At 44.7% G+C, this 12,121-nt stretch overlaps 1 protein-coding gene across 9 annotated transcripts in view; it reads left to right on the top strand.

Moving 5' to 3' along the window:
- NPAS3 (neuronal PAS domain protein 3) overlaps positions 1-11,153 on the top strand; it is a 939,716-nt gene extending 928,563 nt beyond the window's left edge. For 6 of the 9 annotated variants that reach the window (XM_055132051.1, XM_055132058.1, XM_055132056.1 and 3 more), the window contains 3 exons: positions 1,185-1,332; positions 4,756-4,880; positions 6,676-11,153. In XM_055132051.1, coding sequence (XP_054988026.1) covers positions 1,185-1,332; positions 4,756-4,880; positions 6,676-8,072 — 1,670 coding nt within the window. In that variant the 3' untranslated portion in view covers positions 8,073-11,153. The remainder of the gene's footprint in view (positions 1-1,184; positions 1,333-4,755; positions 4,881-6,675) is intronic. The other 3 variants (XM_055132054.1, XM_055132059.1, XM_055132057.1) reach the window with 1 other exon arrangement.
- The last annotated feature ends 968 nt before the right edge of the window (positions 11,154-12,121 follow it).

Below are 12,121 nucleotides of genomic sequence, written 5' to 3'. Positions count from 1 at the left end.
TGTTCTGGTTTAGAGCAAGATGATTAATGCAAATACATATTACTTGAGATAACCATTTAGCAGCTAATTTAGCCAAATTTATTACAGCAGTTAGAGGTTTTTCATTTCAGCAGACGGAGACAAGGACATGCCAAAAGTGGGCAACGTGGATGAGTGCATACTGCCCTCTAGTGGCAAGCCAGCTGGCATGATCTAGTGGGGGGGTGACGAGTTGCTGTGTTCACAGCCAGGTCATACCAGCAGGTTTTGCACATTTCCGGCATCTTTTTAAACCATTCCCATCCGTAGCACTTTATTTCAGGGGCTGATTTACTGCCCTTTCCCCTTTTACTAGCTCCGGAGTACCCAGATACAAATCAAATCAATTTCGACTTGGCAAGATTTTGGTTAAAGTATCATTTTTAACATCTGCATTTTAAAGCTCTCTTTCAGTGGGTATTTAATGGCACCGTTTCATATTACTGATTGTTTTTACTCAGTCCTTCATTTTTGAGCCATATTTCAGCGTCTGTGTGGAGCTGTCACTCTGGCTCTAGCCAAGTCAATCCTGTGCTTCCCTTAGGCCAGTGTTGTGCTCTGATTTATTTGCAGAAATTATTTGATTTCAACATCCAGTAAAGTCTCACCACAATTTCCTCCACTGACCAGTGTCAATTTAATTCATACCTGAAGTATAAATTCTTATCAAGAAACTCAAAAGAAACGGATACAAGAAGACCCTGGTTGCTATAGCCCACGCAGAAATGAAATGATTAAAGTTAGAGGGATGAAATGTCCATTCAAATACCCAGAACTTCCGAGGGACCCACCACAAAGTTACAAAGAGATCACAAACTCACCTCAGTTCCCACCTGAAGTCTAGCCCTGTTGACAGTATCCAATTGTGTTAGGTGCTCTGTGAGCCCAGAGGTTTTGGAATCCATTTATTCTTCCTTGCTATGGCTGCCCCAAATTGATAGTTTTGCTACAACAGCTAGTAACCCAGACTCTAGAACTGCTGCTTTGTTGAAGTGTTGGTTTTATTTGCCTCCTTCTAATTGCACTGTGCATTAATGCATACAGAGGGGAACTCCAGGGCTGGGCATGGGACCCTCTGTTTTCTAAGTGCCAGATATTGCAGAGATGGTAATCATTTGGTCCCATTCCTAATCCACAATGCCTTCTGTTTTGTCTCCGCCCCCCAGTACTGAATAAAGGCCAGTGTGTGACGAAGTACTATCGTTGGATGCAGAAGAATGGAGGCTATATTTGGATACAGTCTAGTGCCACCATAGCTATTAATGCCAAGAACGCAAATGAGAAGAATATCATCTGGGTGAACTATCTTCTTAGGTATATTTTCTAATTCTTTTTCATTTCTGACTCAGTTATAAAGTATGCAGCCCAAGGGTTATTAACTGACATGTTGTATTATCTTTTGATGGTATCTGGTGTGGAATGATGTGGAAATTCTGCTCTCCTTTCCTCAAGATTCAAAGAAATATGAAAACATCAAAGCTATTATTAGAAAGAACTTTTAGGCAGAGTGACAAAATTTTCAATAATTCTTGGTCTATCAACATTTGGGCAGCTCTGTGGGAGTTGCTTTGGCTTTCCCATCAATGGCAAGGCCAGATAAAGAATACAGACTTTTTCCTATAGCTAAATCATTCAAAAAGCACCTCCTTCTCCTTACCACATGTATACTCATGCACTCTAATCCTTATGAATGTTTAGCAAAAATGGATGGGTAGATTACATTCCTCTTGTATTCCACCCTCACTAGAAGCCCTTAGCATATTGCATGTGCCGAGTCCAGTTACCTGGGCATTTAAATTTCAATAAGCTTTGCCAGAATCAAGACCGTATCAGTATAAACACAAATACAGTCATCTCTTACCTGTCCTGTGAGTTCGTCAAGGTTCCCTGCTGTCTTAATGTGGATCATTCAGATCCATCAATGTGGCCCAGATGAGGAATTCCCCAAATTCTAGTGTGAGACACAATTTCTCTCTTTCCTCACATTTTCCCTTTAGATGTCAATGAAAAAGTGATTGATATTAACAGCCGGGCTTGTCTCAGGTTGGGGACAAGTCTTCAAAAAAATTCTCCACCAGTCCTAGCAAATGTTTAGCCTGGGTACCTCCTATTACAGTCATTGTAGTCTGTGCTGTCTCTCAGCCTAAAAGCCACCAAGTAGGACCCAGTCCCAAAGGAAAACTTACAGTGAACATTCTAAGTGGAAATTTGTCGCCCTTTAGTATATATCTGAATCCCATTTCTGAGAGAATCAAGGGGCGGAGAGTTCACAATCAGAACTCACCAGCACATCGACCCTCCACAGTACATTCACCTACTGGTGGCAGGAGGGCATCAGAGTGTCTCCTCCGATAGATACCAGTGACCACTGCTCTGAAGAAGGCTTTAATGTTTACCACTTGAAAAGTTTTATTAATCTTTATTTTTATTGACCACACCACATTAATGCTCTCTAGAGGTGCATGTATTTGATGTCACTTTCTCAGAAACCTGATTTTCAGGCCAGCTATCCTATGTTTGTGATATGCCTAAGGAGAGATCTAGTACAAGGATAACTTTTACATAGAGGTTGAAGAAAGAGTGGTAATAAGTAATGCAGAAGAGGTTATAAAAATTCACATTCTAGGCATTAGATATATCATATAGAGGAAGGCACAAGACTTGCGTACAGTTGCCCCCATTTCAACCCCCAAAACCACTTGGTCCCCTAAGAACCCCAAGGTGACCAGGGATCGCCAACATCACATCCTTGAGACCTCATATTGAATCAGTGTACCAGGGAGCCCTCCTGGGCCTCCTAAGCACCATTCAAACACACACACACACACACACACACACACACACACACACTTCACATTCCAGAAGGAAAAAAAATGAAACTAGAATAGAAATTGGTGGTCTCCGATGCTAATGTGTTTGGGCCCTAAAGTCTTTAAATTTGACTTACATGCTGAGAAGTTTTTTCCTATCTAGATCTTGCTGTTTCATCAGCAACTTGCCTTCTACTCTGCCCCCCAAATGGAGGGAATAAAGCAGGGTTAAGGAGCATGCGACTCTGGATCAACCCCCTTGAACTAGTCTGGGATCAGATGGTATAAATTCATGAGTGGTGATTTTGTTCCATCTGTCCAGGAAGGAGGGAGTTTTTATAGCAAAGACCAATGTTCAGAACTCGAGTCACAATCTCAGATGTGGTGGACCTGTTCCAGCTGACTAAGACTCATACGTGCTAGCTTCGGTAATAAAAGACTGTAAGTTGAGTAAAAGGGACTGTGAGCCCCATGGTATCTGGATTGAGGAAGAGATGGATTTTAGCAGAGGAAGAGCAAGCCTACTGCTCATTGGCATCACTTCCAGAAGCTATAAGTGAAGGACTTGGCCTTGTCAAAATAACTACTGATTTTTCTTCCCTCAGCCTTTTCCTTTGATCTTCTCTGAGCAATATTTTCATACAACATCATCCATCTCAGAATTCCTTCTTTGTCTTTCAGGCTTGTCCTTCCCTATTTTTCCATTGCTGCTCTTCTAGTCTTCCTCCCATTCCTTCCCAAAGCCTGGTAGAATTACCGATTTAGAGTACTTAGAGATTGCAGAAGTGCTAAGGCTACCTTCCCATCATTAGTCTCAGCTGATTATCTAGAGCGAACCCCGCTGCTGAAGCTAAGTAGTAAATGCCTTATGATCCATCTTAGTGACTAAATCCTCCCAGGGACATTCGCAGTTGTAAAACAGTTATGGAAACAGTGGCTCTTTAATATAAGAATTTTGCTAGAGATTAGCAAATGAGTGAGTAGTAATGCAAGAACTTCATTCGAGATTAGCAACTGAGAAGTCATCTCCTGTAAATCTCTGGCTGCTTAGCATCATGGAAGGAGAGAAAAAGCTTTTCTGGTTCCTCTGGATTACATTGCCCTGTTCCACTTGTACACCAGGCTGACCTTGAAGTGGAATTTCTAGAAGACAGATAACTCACACTGACCCAAAGTGACTTTTCCCATAAAAGGCCTGTTTCCGAATTAAAAATAGAACAAAACTGAAGCACGTTTGTGCAAATGGGGTTAGATCCATTCTGTTAGGGCCTCTTTCACACTGGGGCTCTCCCTACTGCAATCAGAGTTCCAGCTAACAAGCCACAGGTGTACGCCCCATGCACAGATGAAAATGTGATTGTAATGGGCGTGTTGACAGTTCAGTAGCCGTGCTCTGTGCAGCCCAAGGAGCACCTGTGCGTCTGTCAGCTCGTTAGGCACTGGGCTTCCTGCCCCCTCCCCAGAAGCTTTGGCGCCTTCTGAGCAGCTGAGAAGCTCCATCAGGGAGCCTAGACCAGGGTACTGAGGCAATGGACTCATTAGGAGCCCAGGAGAAGCTGGGGCGCCCCAGGAGGCATGGGAATGAATTGTTGAGAGTACTTCTCATCCCCCAGGCCCCCGGGTGTTACTCTGGAAGGAATGACAAGCAGCACAGTTCCCTGGCCCCCAGTGCTACCTGATTATTTAAAAGCTTTCTCCTGTCTTTCACGTAGCATTTGGGCATTCAATCATTGTAGCAGGGTGCACCTGTACCCCAGCACGTGCATGCTTTTTCAAGTCCTGTGATGAGCTGAGAATGATTTCTCTTTTTGTCTTCTAAATTCCAAAAGTTTGGGGCAGGAAAGTGGGGCTAAGATGGTCAAGAGCATGCATGCAACGCATGCAGAATGGGTGTCTACCATCCTGATGCCTGCCTCTCTCCCTACAGCAACCCTGAGTACAAGGACACCCCAATGGATATCGCACAGCTCCCCCATCTGCCGGAAAAAACTTCAGAGTCCTCAGAGACATCTGACTCAGAGTCAGACTCTAAAGACACCTCAGGTATTACAGGTATTAACATTTCTCCATGTTCTGTGGCTTGCCTTTCCAAACGCAAAGGGTGGGCAGTGGCCAAAGGACCATCAGCACTACAAAGCTATGGGTCTAGCTTTGCACAGAAGTATGTACCGCATCAAGTGACTACAGAACCACTCAGATAGGTGGCTATGTATAGCCCCCACACATGTGTGAACATGGATACAGGTGTGTGTGTGTGTGTATATATATATATATAAACAATGTATACTTGTGAAGTAGCAATATACACCTATATAAATATATAAACATGTTGCTGTGTATACTCATGCACAGTTGTATAATTATGTGTGGCATGTAGGCATTTGTACACAAATTAAGAGCTGGATTGAGTTAATAATGTCGGCTTCCTGCTGTCCACACAGAAGGAGGCCTGGCCATCTTATCAAAACCCAGTAGCAGGGTTGTTAGCTCCAAGAGAGTATATGACTTTGAGCCCTAAATATTCACTACCTCAGTAGGCCTCTGAAGTAGGTATCAGTGACAGACTCTTGTCAGAGTGCTGGACTATTCTTTTCTCATCTGTGCAGAATGAACCCACCTATACCCAGTGCTAGTTGTTTTTGAAAAATACACTCTGCTCCGTTCTGTGGGACATAGCAGAGTTTATATAAAAACTTATATTCTCATCAGCCCTCAGCTGCCTTGCACAAACATCCACAGGGCCAGGAAGCACAGAGCTCAAATCATTTTGCACCTGCAAACAATCCAAAGACTCTCCTAAAGCTACCTCTTCTGCTCCAGGAGCAATAAATAGAGAAGTAGCCATACCGTTTGCTCAAGCTCTGGTCCAGGCTGCCATGCGAAAGCATCCTCCCTCAGTCAGAGGCCTTTGTGTGGCTGGAACATCTCACAAGCGTGCTTGATGGGCTTGCCACCTCCCATCCTGAGGGCACAGGTTCTTCATATCCCTGTCCTCCGGAGTGTATTAGGGCAGCTTAAAGAGATGAAGAGCACCAGAATCTTATCCTTTCTCTGAAATTACATTCACCTGAAGGTTCTTACATTTATCTGAAGCTTCTTTACTAGGGAAGAAGTTCTAGACTTCTCCACTGCGTATTTATAGCATACATAGCAACGAACAGAAAAGATAAAATGTTTTGCTCCTGGAGCCTACGTCCTAGCTGGGAAAAGAGACAATAGGAGATAATAAGAGTGAATCAGATGGCCGCAATTGCTATGGAGAAAAAGAGCTTCCAGAATAAGGAGTTGGCTTTTCAAATAAGGTGCAAATATTCACGCATGGAAGGTGCCGACCTCTTTAGAAAGTCACCTTGCATGCCATCATTTTTCTGTCACTGACACTTATTCCAGGTAATTTGCTCTTGCTCGGAGCATTTATTTACCTGACATGGCAGGACTTGGCAAGCTTAAATGTGTCCTAGACATCTTGTACAAACACAGATTTGGACTCAGTAGGTGTGGGGGAGGGGAGGGATGGTGGTTAGAAGGAAGAATTGGCACTTGTAACAAGTGTCCAAACAGGGTCCCCGGACCATGCTTAGAGTAAGCACCCACCTGATAGAGGCCGAAGAGGGAGAGAGGGGGAAGGGAGTGGTAGAGAGAGAAGAGAGGGAGAGAGGGAGGGAGAGAGGGAGAGAGGGAGAGAGAGAGGATAGAGGAGAAAGATCTGGACCAGGGCGACCCAGCTCTCCACTCTCCAGCCCGCCCCCTGCAGGTGAACGGTGGGTCCTACCCTTAAGCTAACGCCTTGTCTCCCGTCTCCCTCCTCTTCCCACCCTGCCAATCCCGGGCTGCTGGCCCCACGCAGAGGACAATGAGAATTCCAAGTCGGATGAGAAGGGAAACCAGTCGGAGAACAGCGAGGACCCCGAGCCCGACCGGAAGAAGTCCGGCAACGCGTGCGACGACGACATGAACTGCCACGACGACGGTCACAGCTCCAGCAACCCGGACAGCCGCGACAGCGACGACAGCTTCGAGCACTCGGACTTCGAGCACCCCAAGGCGGGCGATGACAGCTTCGGCGCGCTGGGCCCCATGCAGATCAAGGTGGAGCGCTACGTGGAGAGCGAGTCGGACGCGCGGCTGCAGGCCTGCGAGTCGCTCACGTCTGACAGCGCCAAGGACTCGGACAGCGCGGGCGAGGCGGGCGCGCAGGCCCCCGGCAAGCACCCCAAGCGCAAACGGCGGCGGAAACGGCAGAAGGGCGGCAGCGCCAGCCGCCGGCGCCTGTCCAGCGCGTCCAGCCCCGGTGGCCTGGACCCCGCGGGCCTGGCCGAGCCGCCGCGGCTGCTGGCCTCCCCCCACAGTGCCTCGGTGCTCAAGATCAAGACGGAGATCTCGGAACCCATCAACTTTGACAACGACAGCAGCATCTGGAACTACCCACCCAACCGGGAGATCTCCAGGAATGAGTCTCCGTACAGCATGACCAAGCCCCCCAGTTCCGAGCACTTCCCGTCCCCGCAGGGGGGCGCGAGCGGCGGCTCGGGGCTGCACGTGGCCATCCCGGACTCGGTCCTCACGCCGCCCGGGGCCGACGGCGCCGCCGCCGCCGCCGCCGCCGCGGCCGCCGCCCGCAAGACTCAGTTCAGCACGTCGGCCACCCCGGCCTTGGCTCCGGTGGCCTCCGACCCCCTCTCGCCCCCGCTCTCGGCGTCCCCGCGGGACAAGCACCCCGGGGGCGGCGGGGGCGCGGCAGGGGCCAGCGGGGTGGGCACGAGCAGCAATGGCCCCAGCACGTCCAACTCCTTGCTGTACACGGGGGACCTGGAGGCGCTGCAGAGGTTGCAGGCGGGCAACGTCGTGCTCCCCCTAGTGCACAGGGTGACCGGGACCCTGGCCGCCAGCAGCACGGCCGCGCAGAGGGTCTACACCACGGGCACCATCCGCTACGCGCCCGCCGAGGTGACCCTGGCCATGCAGGGCAACCTGCTGCCCAACGCGCACGCTGTTAACTTCGTGGACGTTAACAGCCCCGGCTTCGGCCTCGACCCCAAGACGCCCATGGAGATGCTCTACCACCACGTGCACCGGCTCAACATGTCAGGACCCTTCGGCGGCGCGGTGAGCGCGGCCAGCCTGACGCAGATGCCGGCGGGCAACGTGTTCACCACGGCCGAGGGACTCTTCTCCACGCTGCCCTTCCCCGTCTACAGCAACGGCATCCACGCGGCGCAGGCTCTGGAGCGCAAGGAGGACTGAGGCCCCGCGCGCGCACGAGGCATCGTCGGCGTTTTCGTTTAGACCTTTGATTCTAGCACTTTGAATTCGAGCAGGTCCGCGGCTTCTCTCTCCATGCGAGGGTCCCTAATTCCTCCCCCTCTCTTTCTTTCTTTAACCTGACTTATTCTTTCATGTAAAGATTTTTTTTTTTTTTTGCCTTCCGAGGGTCCGATGACCAGTGGCCTGCCTGTTTTTTTTGTCTTCTAAGATCTGTGTCGGAGTTTGGTTTTGGTTATTTTGTTCTTTTGGGTCTTTTTTTTTTTTTTGCTTTTCTTTGCATCTTTATTAAGATGTCTTTAATGTGTATATGCCTCTGCCATAGAATACTCAGTCTTGTGGTCAAGAGATTTCTCCAGTGACAACCGTTGGGTTTTCCTTCGTCAAGATCTTGATATGATCAAGATTGAAAGAGACAAACATAAACAATGTGCCCTGTTTGACTAAGTCAAATGAAATGGGGTGGATTTGGTTTTGGTTCCTAATTCCTTTAAAAAAAAATAGGGGGATAGTATTTTAGAATTTTATGCAGAATTTAATTCTCTTTTTATGGTTAAGATTTTAAGATTTTCTTACTTGCACATGAAAATAATTTGGGTTCTTAAACTTAATTTCTGGCCTGTGACTAGAATGTTTTAAAAAAAAGTTGGACTAAATGTTAATTACTGAAACATTAACTTAATTTCTAAAACCATGGTGCTATCATTTATTAATCTATAATGTCTTCATACAAAATGCAGCTCCCGGGCTGGGTTTGGGGGGGAAATGTCTTTTGTCCTGGTCTGGAGTCCATTGCTGCAGTCTCCTTGGTTAGTTAAGACAAAGCCCTCATTAACATTTGCTGCAGGACTTAAAATTTTTACCTCCCAACTAACAAACATAGCCTCACATTAAATTTAATGGGTCAATAAAGCCCTTTTTAAAGGGGCTTTTTGGAAAACTCGATCAAACTGATTTGAGGAGCAGTTTAGTGTTACATACTACCTTTGGTTGAGCTGTTTGTGTTTTCCTTTTCTCAGTCTAACTGAGGCTAATTTTTGCAACTTCAATAACATTTCAGAGTAAACGGAAAAACATTTAACATGTTTTGAATTGTTTTTTTCACTTCTTGCTAAAAATAGACAAAAAGGAAGATTGTATTGGGGAGGACTGATTGGATTCGGTGACAGTTTTTTTTTCCCTTTGGTTCTCTTATTTCTAGGTTGAAATCTAAAACTAAAGAATGGGTTAATAAGCTTCAAACAGATTACTGCAACTGAAAACTGCACATTAAGTTAAAAATAAAAAGGAAAAAAAAGAAAAAAAAGAAAAAAATAGAAAAAAGAAAAAAAATCCTATTTTGTCTTTGTTGCCAGAAATCAGTGTAGTGTCAAACACTCCAAATGACTGTCAAGTATTAAATTCTTCTTCCACTCCATATTTTTGGCAGCTGTTTGTTAAGGCATCTAATAACAGATGTAAGAACTGAAATGTGTGCAATGTGTACGTGTCCTTGGCTGTCGGTCCATTGCAGTTTCCATGTGTGTTTCTATATGCAGTATATACTAAGCTAACGTAGTTGTTTTGTCCTTTGTCTTCTCTGTGCTCTATCTCTAGTTGGAGTGGTACCGTCCCATTCCTGCAGTCCTAGTGAATCAGTGATTCTTGGGGGTTAGTGATTTTTGTGTGGTGGCCTTCCTCTGTGATGTCACCCTATGCTGCTTCTACTGTCTGTGAATCTTCCGTTTCACTTTTTAAGATTCCTGCTGTTGCTTTGCTGGTGTATATTCTCCCAACTTCTCCTGTCTTTCCCTCCCTCTCTTGTCTGCCCCCTCCCTTCCTCCTCATTCCTACCTCCTTACCCCAAAACCTTTTTCATTCTCAGAGATAAAAAGACTCTTAACTAGCTCAAGGTTAATGGAGCCATTTTTCCCACAATGGAATTCTGGGTATGACTCTTTTCTTCGGGAGTGCCACACAAAGCACTGAAGAACAATGCTCAGAGTAAATAAATCGATGCCATATCGCCTCAGTTGTTAACATTCCCAGAGTCCCTTGTGCTCTACCTATAAGCAGTGGGTGCTTTTCTTTGGTTTCCTTCCAGGTTGGCTGATGGAGCAATATATAAAGCAATTACCAGTGAGACAAAACTATTTCAAAGGTCAACCAACATTTTTTTAAACAAAGGGGAGGGGTTAACGGAATATAGAATTGTCATATATATTTGTTTATGTGTGCAATGCTAATGTAGCAACTCAGCTGTCCTTTGAATATCACTGTGTTGAGTGGATTCCTCTAGGACCTTTGATTTCATGAGTTGGGCCCAAATCACTGTGAAAAACTAAGGAACGTGGTAAATGCCATCAATTTTAATTGTGGGCATACTTGAAGGTGGTAAATAGGTTTAGAAGGTGAAGAAGGCCAATCACAAAATTTTAGATTAATTTTGGAAGCTCTACTCTAGCTATTGAACAATCAAAGGAATGCACCTATCAGCTACAAAGAACAGCTAGACAGCTGTTTTTTTTTTCTTTTATAAATGTTTCTGTGTTGTGTCAAAATGATTTCTGGTGATTTAAACTAACAGATAATCACAGCTGCTGTCTAAATCCATAGTGTTTAAAATTACAAAATGAAAAAAAAAACACTTCATTACCTGTGAAGACTGTGTCTGTGTTTTTAACTATTTCTTGTACAAATATATGAAAACTTTTATGAGGAGACTGGTGCCAAGTAGCTGAATAATGGGGAAAGGGATATTCTGTTCGTAAAAATCTTAGCAGTGTTACCAACTCTACAGTATATATATAAAAAAATTAAAACGTTACAAAGCGACAGCTATGGTACATTTGTTTTGTGTGAAGCTAACCGGACCTAACTTCCTGAGTGCCTGGCTTATTTTGAAACATTTTTTTTTCATTGACCATTGATGATGCTGCAAATCAGAAATGTACATACTTCATTTACAACAGGGTTCTTTTTATACTTTTGTAGATTCTCATACATGTCACATACATGGTTGTCTTTATGTAACTTAATTTTTCATCCGCAGGTGCCATTTTCATAATAAACTTCTCTTGGATTTGTTACTATCTGGCATCATTTTTTTTACATGTAACCATCCTAACTAATGAATGCTGGTAGTATTTGTTTAAGCAGGTACCTTGGTCATTATTCTTGATTTTTGAAAAGTTTTTTAAAAAGATGCATCATCCATATTTGCTAGTTTTGGAAAAAAATGCATAGCTTGTGTACTGATGAGGCTGACAAGGCACAGATTAAGATGCTAATCCAAATACTACACCAAACTTGCAACCATCCTAAATTTTCAGCTACCCCAACTCATTGTCATACTGAGCATTATTATGCACATTCTCAAAGCTGAACAACGGGCCTGCAACATTAACCACTATGGAAGTGTGCATTTTTTCTTGATTAATGCACAGTAAGTGATGACCAGTTTCATACATTAATCATTTAAAATGCACTCAATATTTCCATTTTTTACAATCAACGATGTATAACCAACTATTCCATTGCTTGTATCTTCTCTTTATACTAAAATATGTATTTTCTTTTCCAGACAAACTGAGTAAGTCATGGTGGTATACTGTGTTACCAGTTAGAGTTGCAGATAACCAGACATGTTTTAAGGCAGATGAGCCAGCTAACTCAAAAGTACTGGGGATGATGAGGGAGAGAAGAAGGAGGGAAAGCTTCAGCTAGCATCTCAAGATTAAGATATAAATGGTGCTCCTGGTAAAGTCTATGCGCTCCAGAAAACAAAGAGAAATACATGGTAGGGTTGAAAGAAAAGGTAAACAACTGTGTGTCCATGCTGCCAACTCTAGGAACCTCATCTGCAGAGTTTACCATGACACTTGTCAGTCAACCTAAGGGTAAATACAAGGTTGCTGCAGACAGGTGGACATGAAATGAGGTTCAGATTGTGAGGTTCACATTTCTCTACTGTATGGGACTTTGAAATAAGTACTTGAAAATGACAAGGATGAAGATGGTGACTACGAATACAGCATTGGGTCTATCTAGTA

The sequence above is a fragment of the Sorex araneus genome, chromosome 3 (genome assembly GCF_027595985.1).
Source record: "Sorex araneus isolate mSorAra2 chromosome 3, mSorAra2.pri, whole genome shotgun sequence".
In the NCBI taxonomy this organism is placed as follows: Eukaryota; Metazoa; Chordata; class Mammalia; order Eulipotyphla; family Soricidae; genus Sorex; species Sorex araneus.
This window is presented reverse-complemented; position numbering and strand designations above follow the sequence as displayed.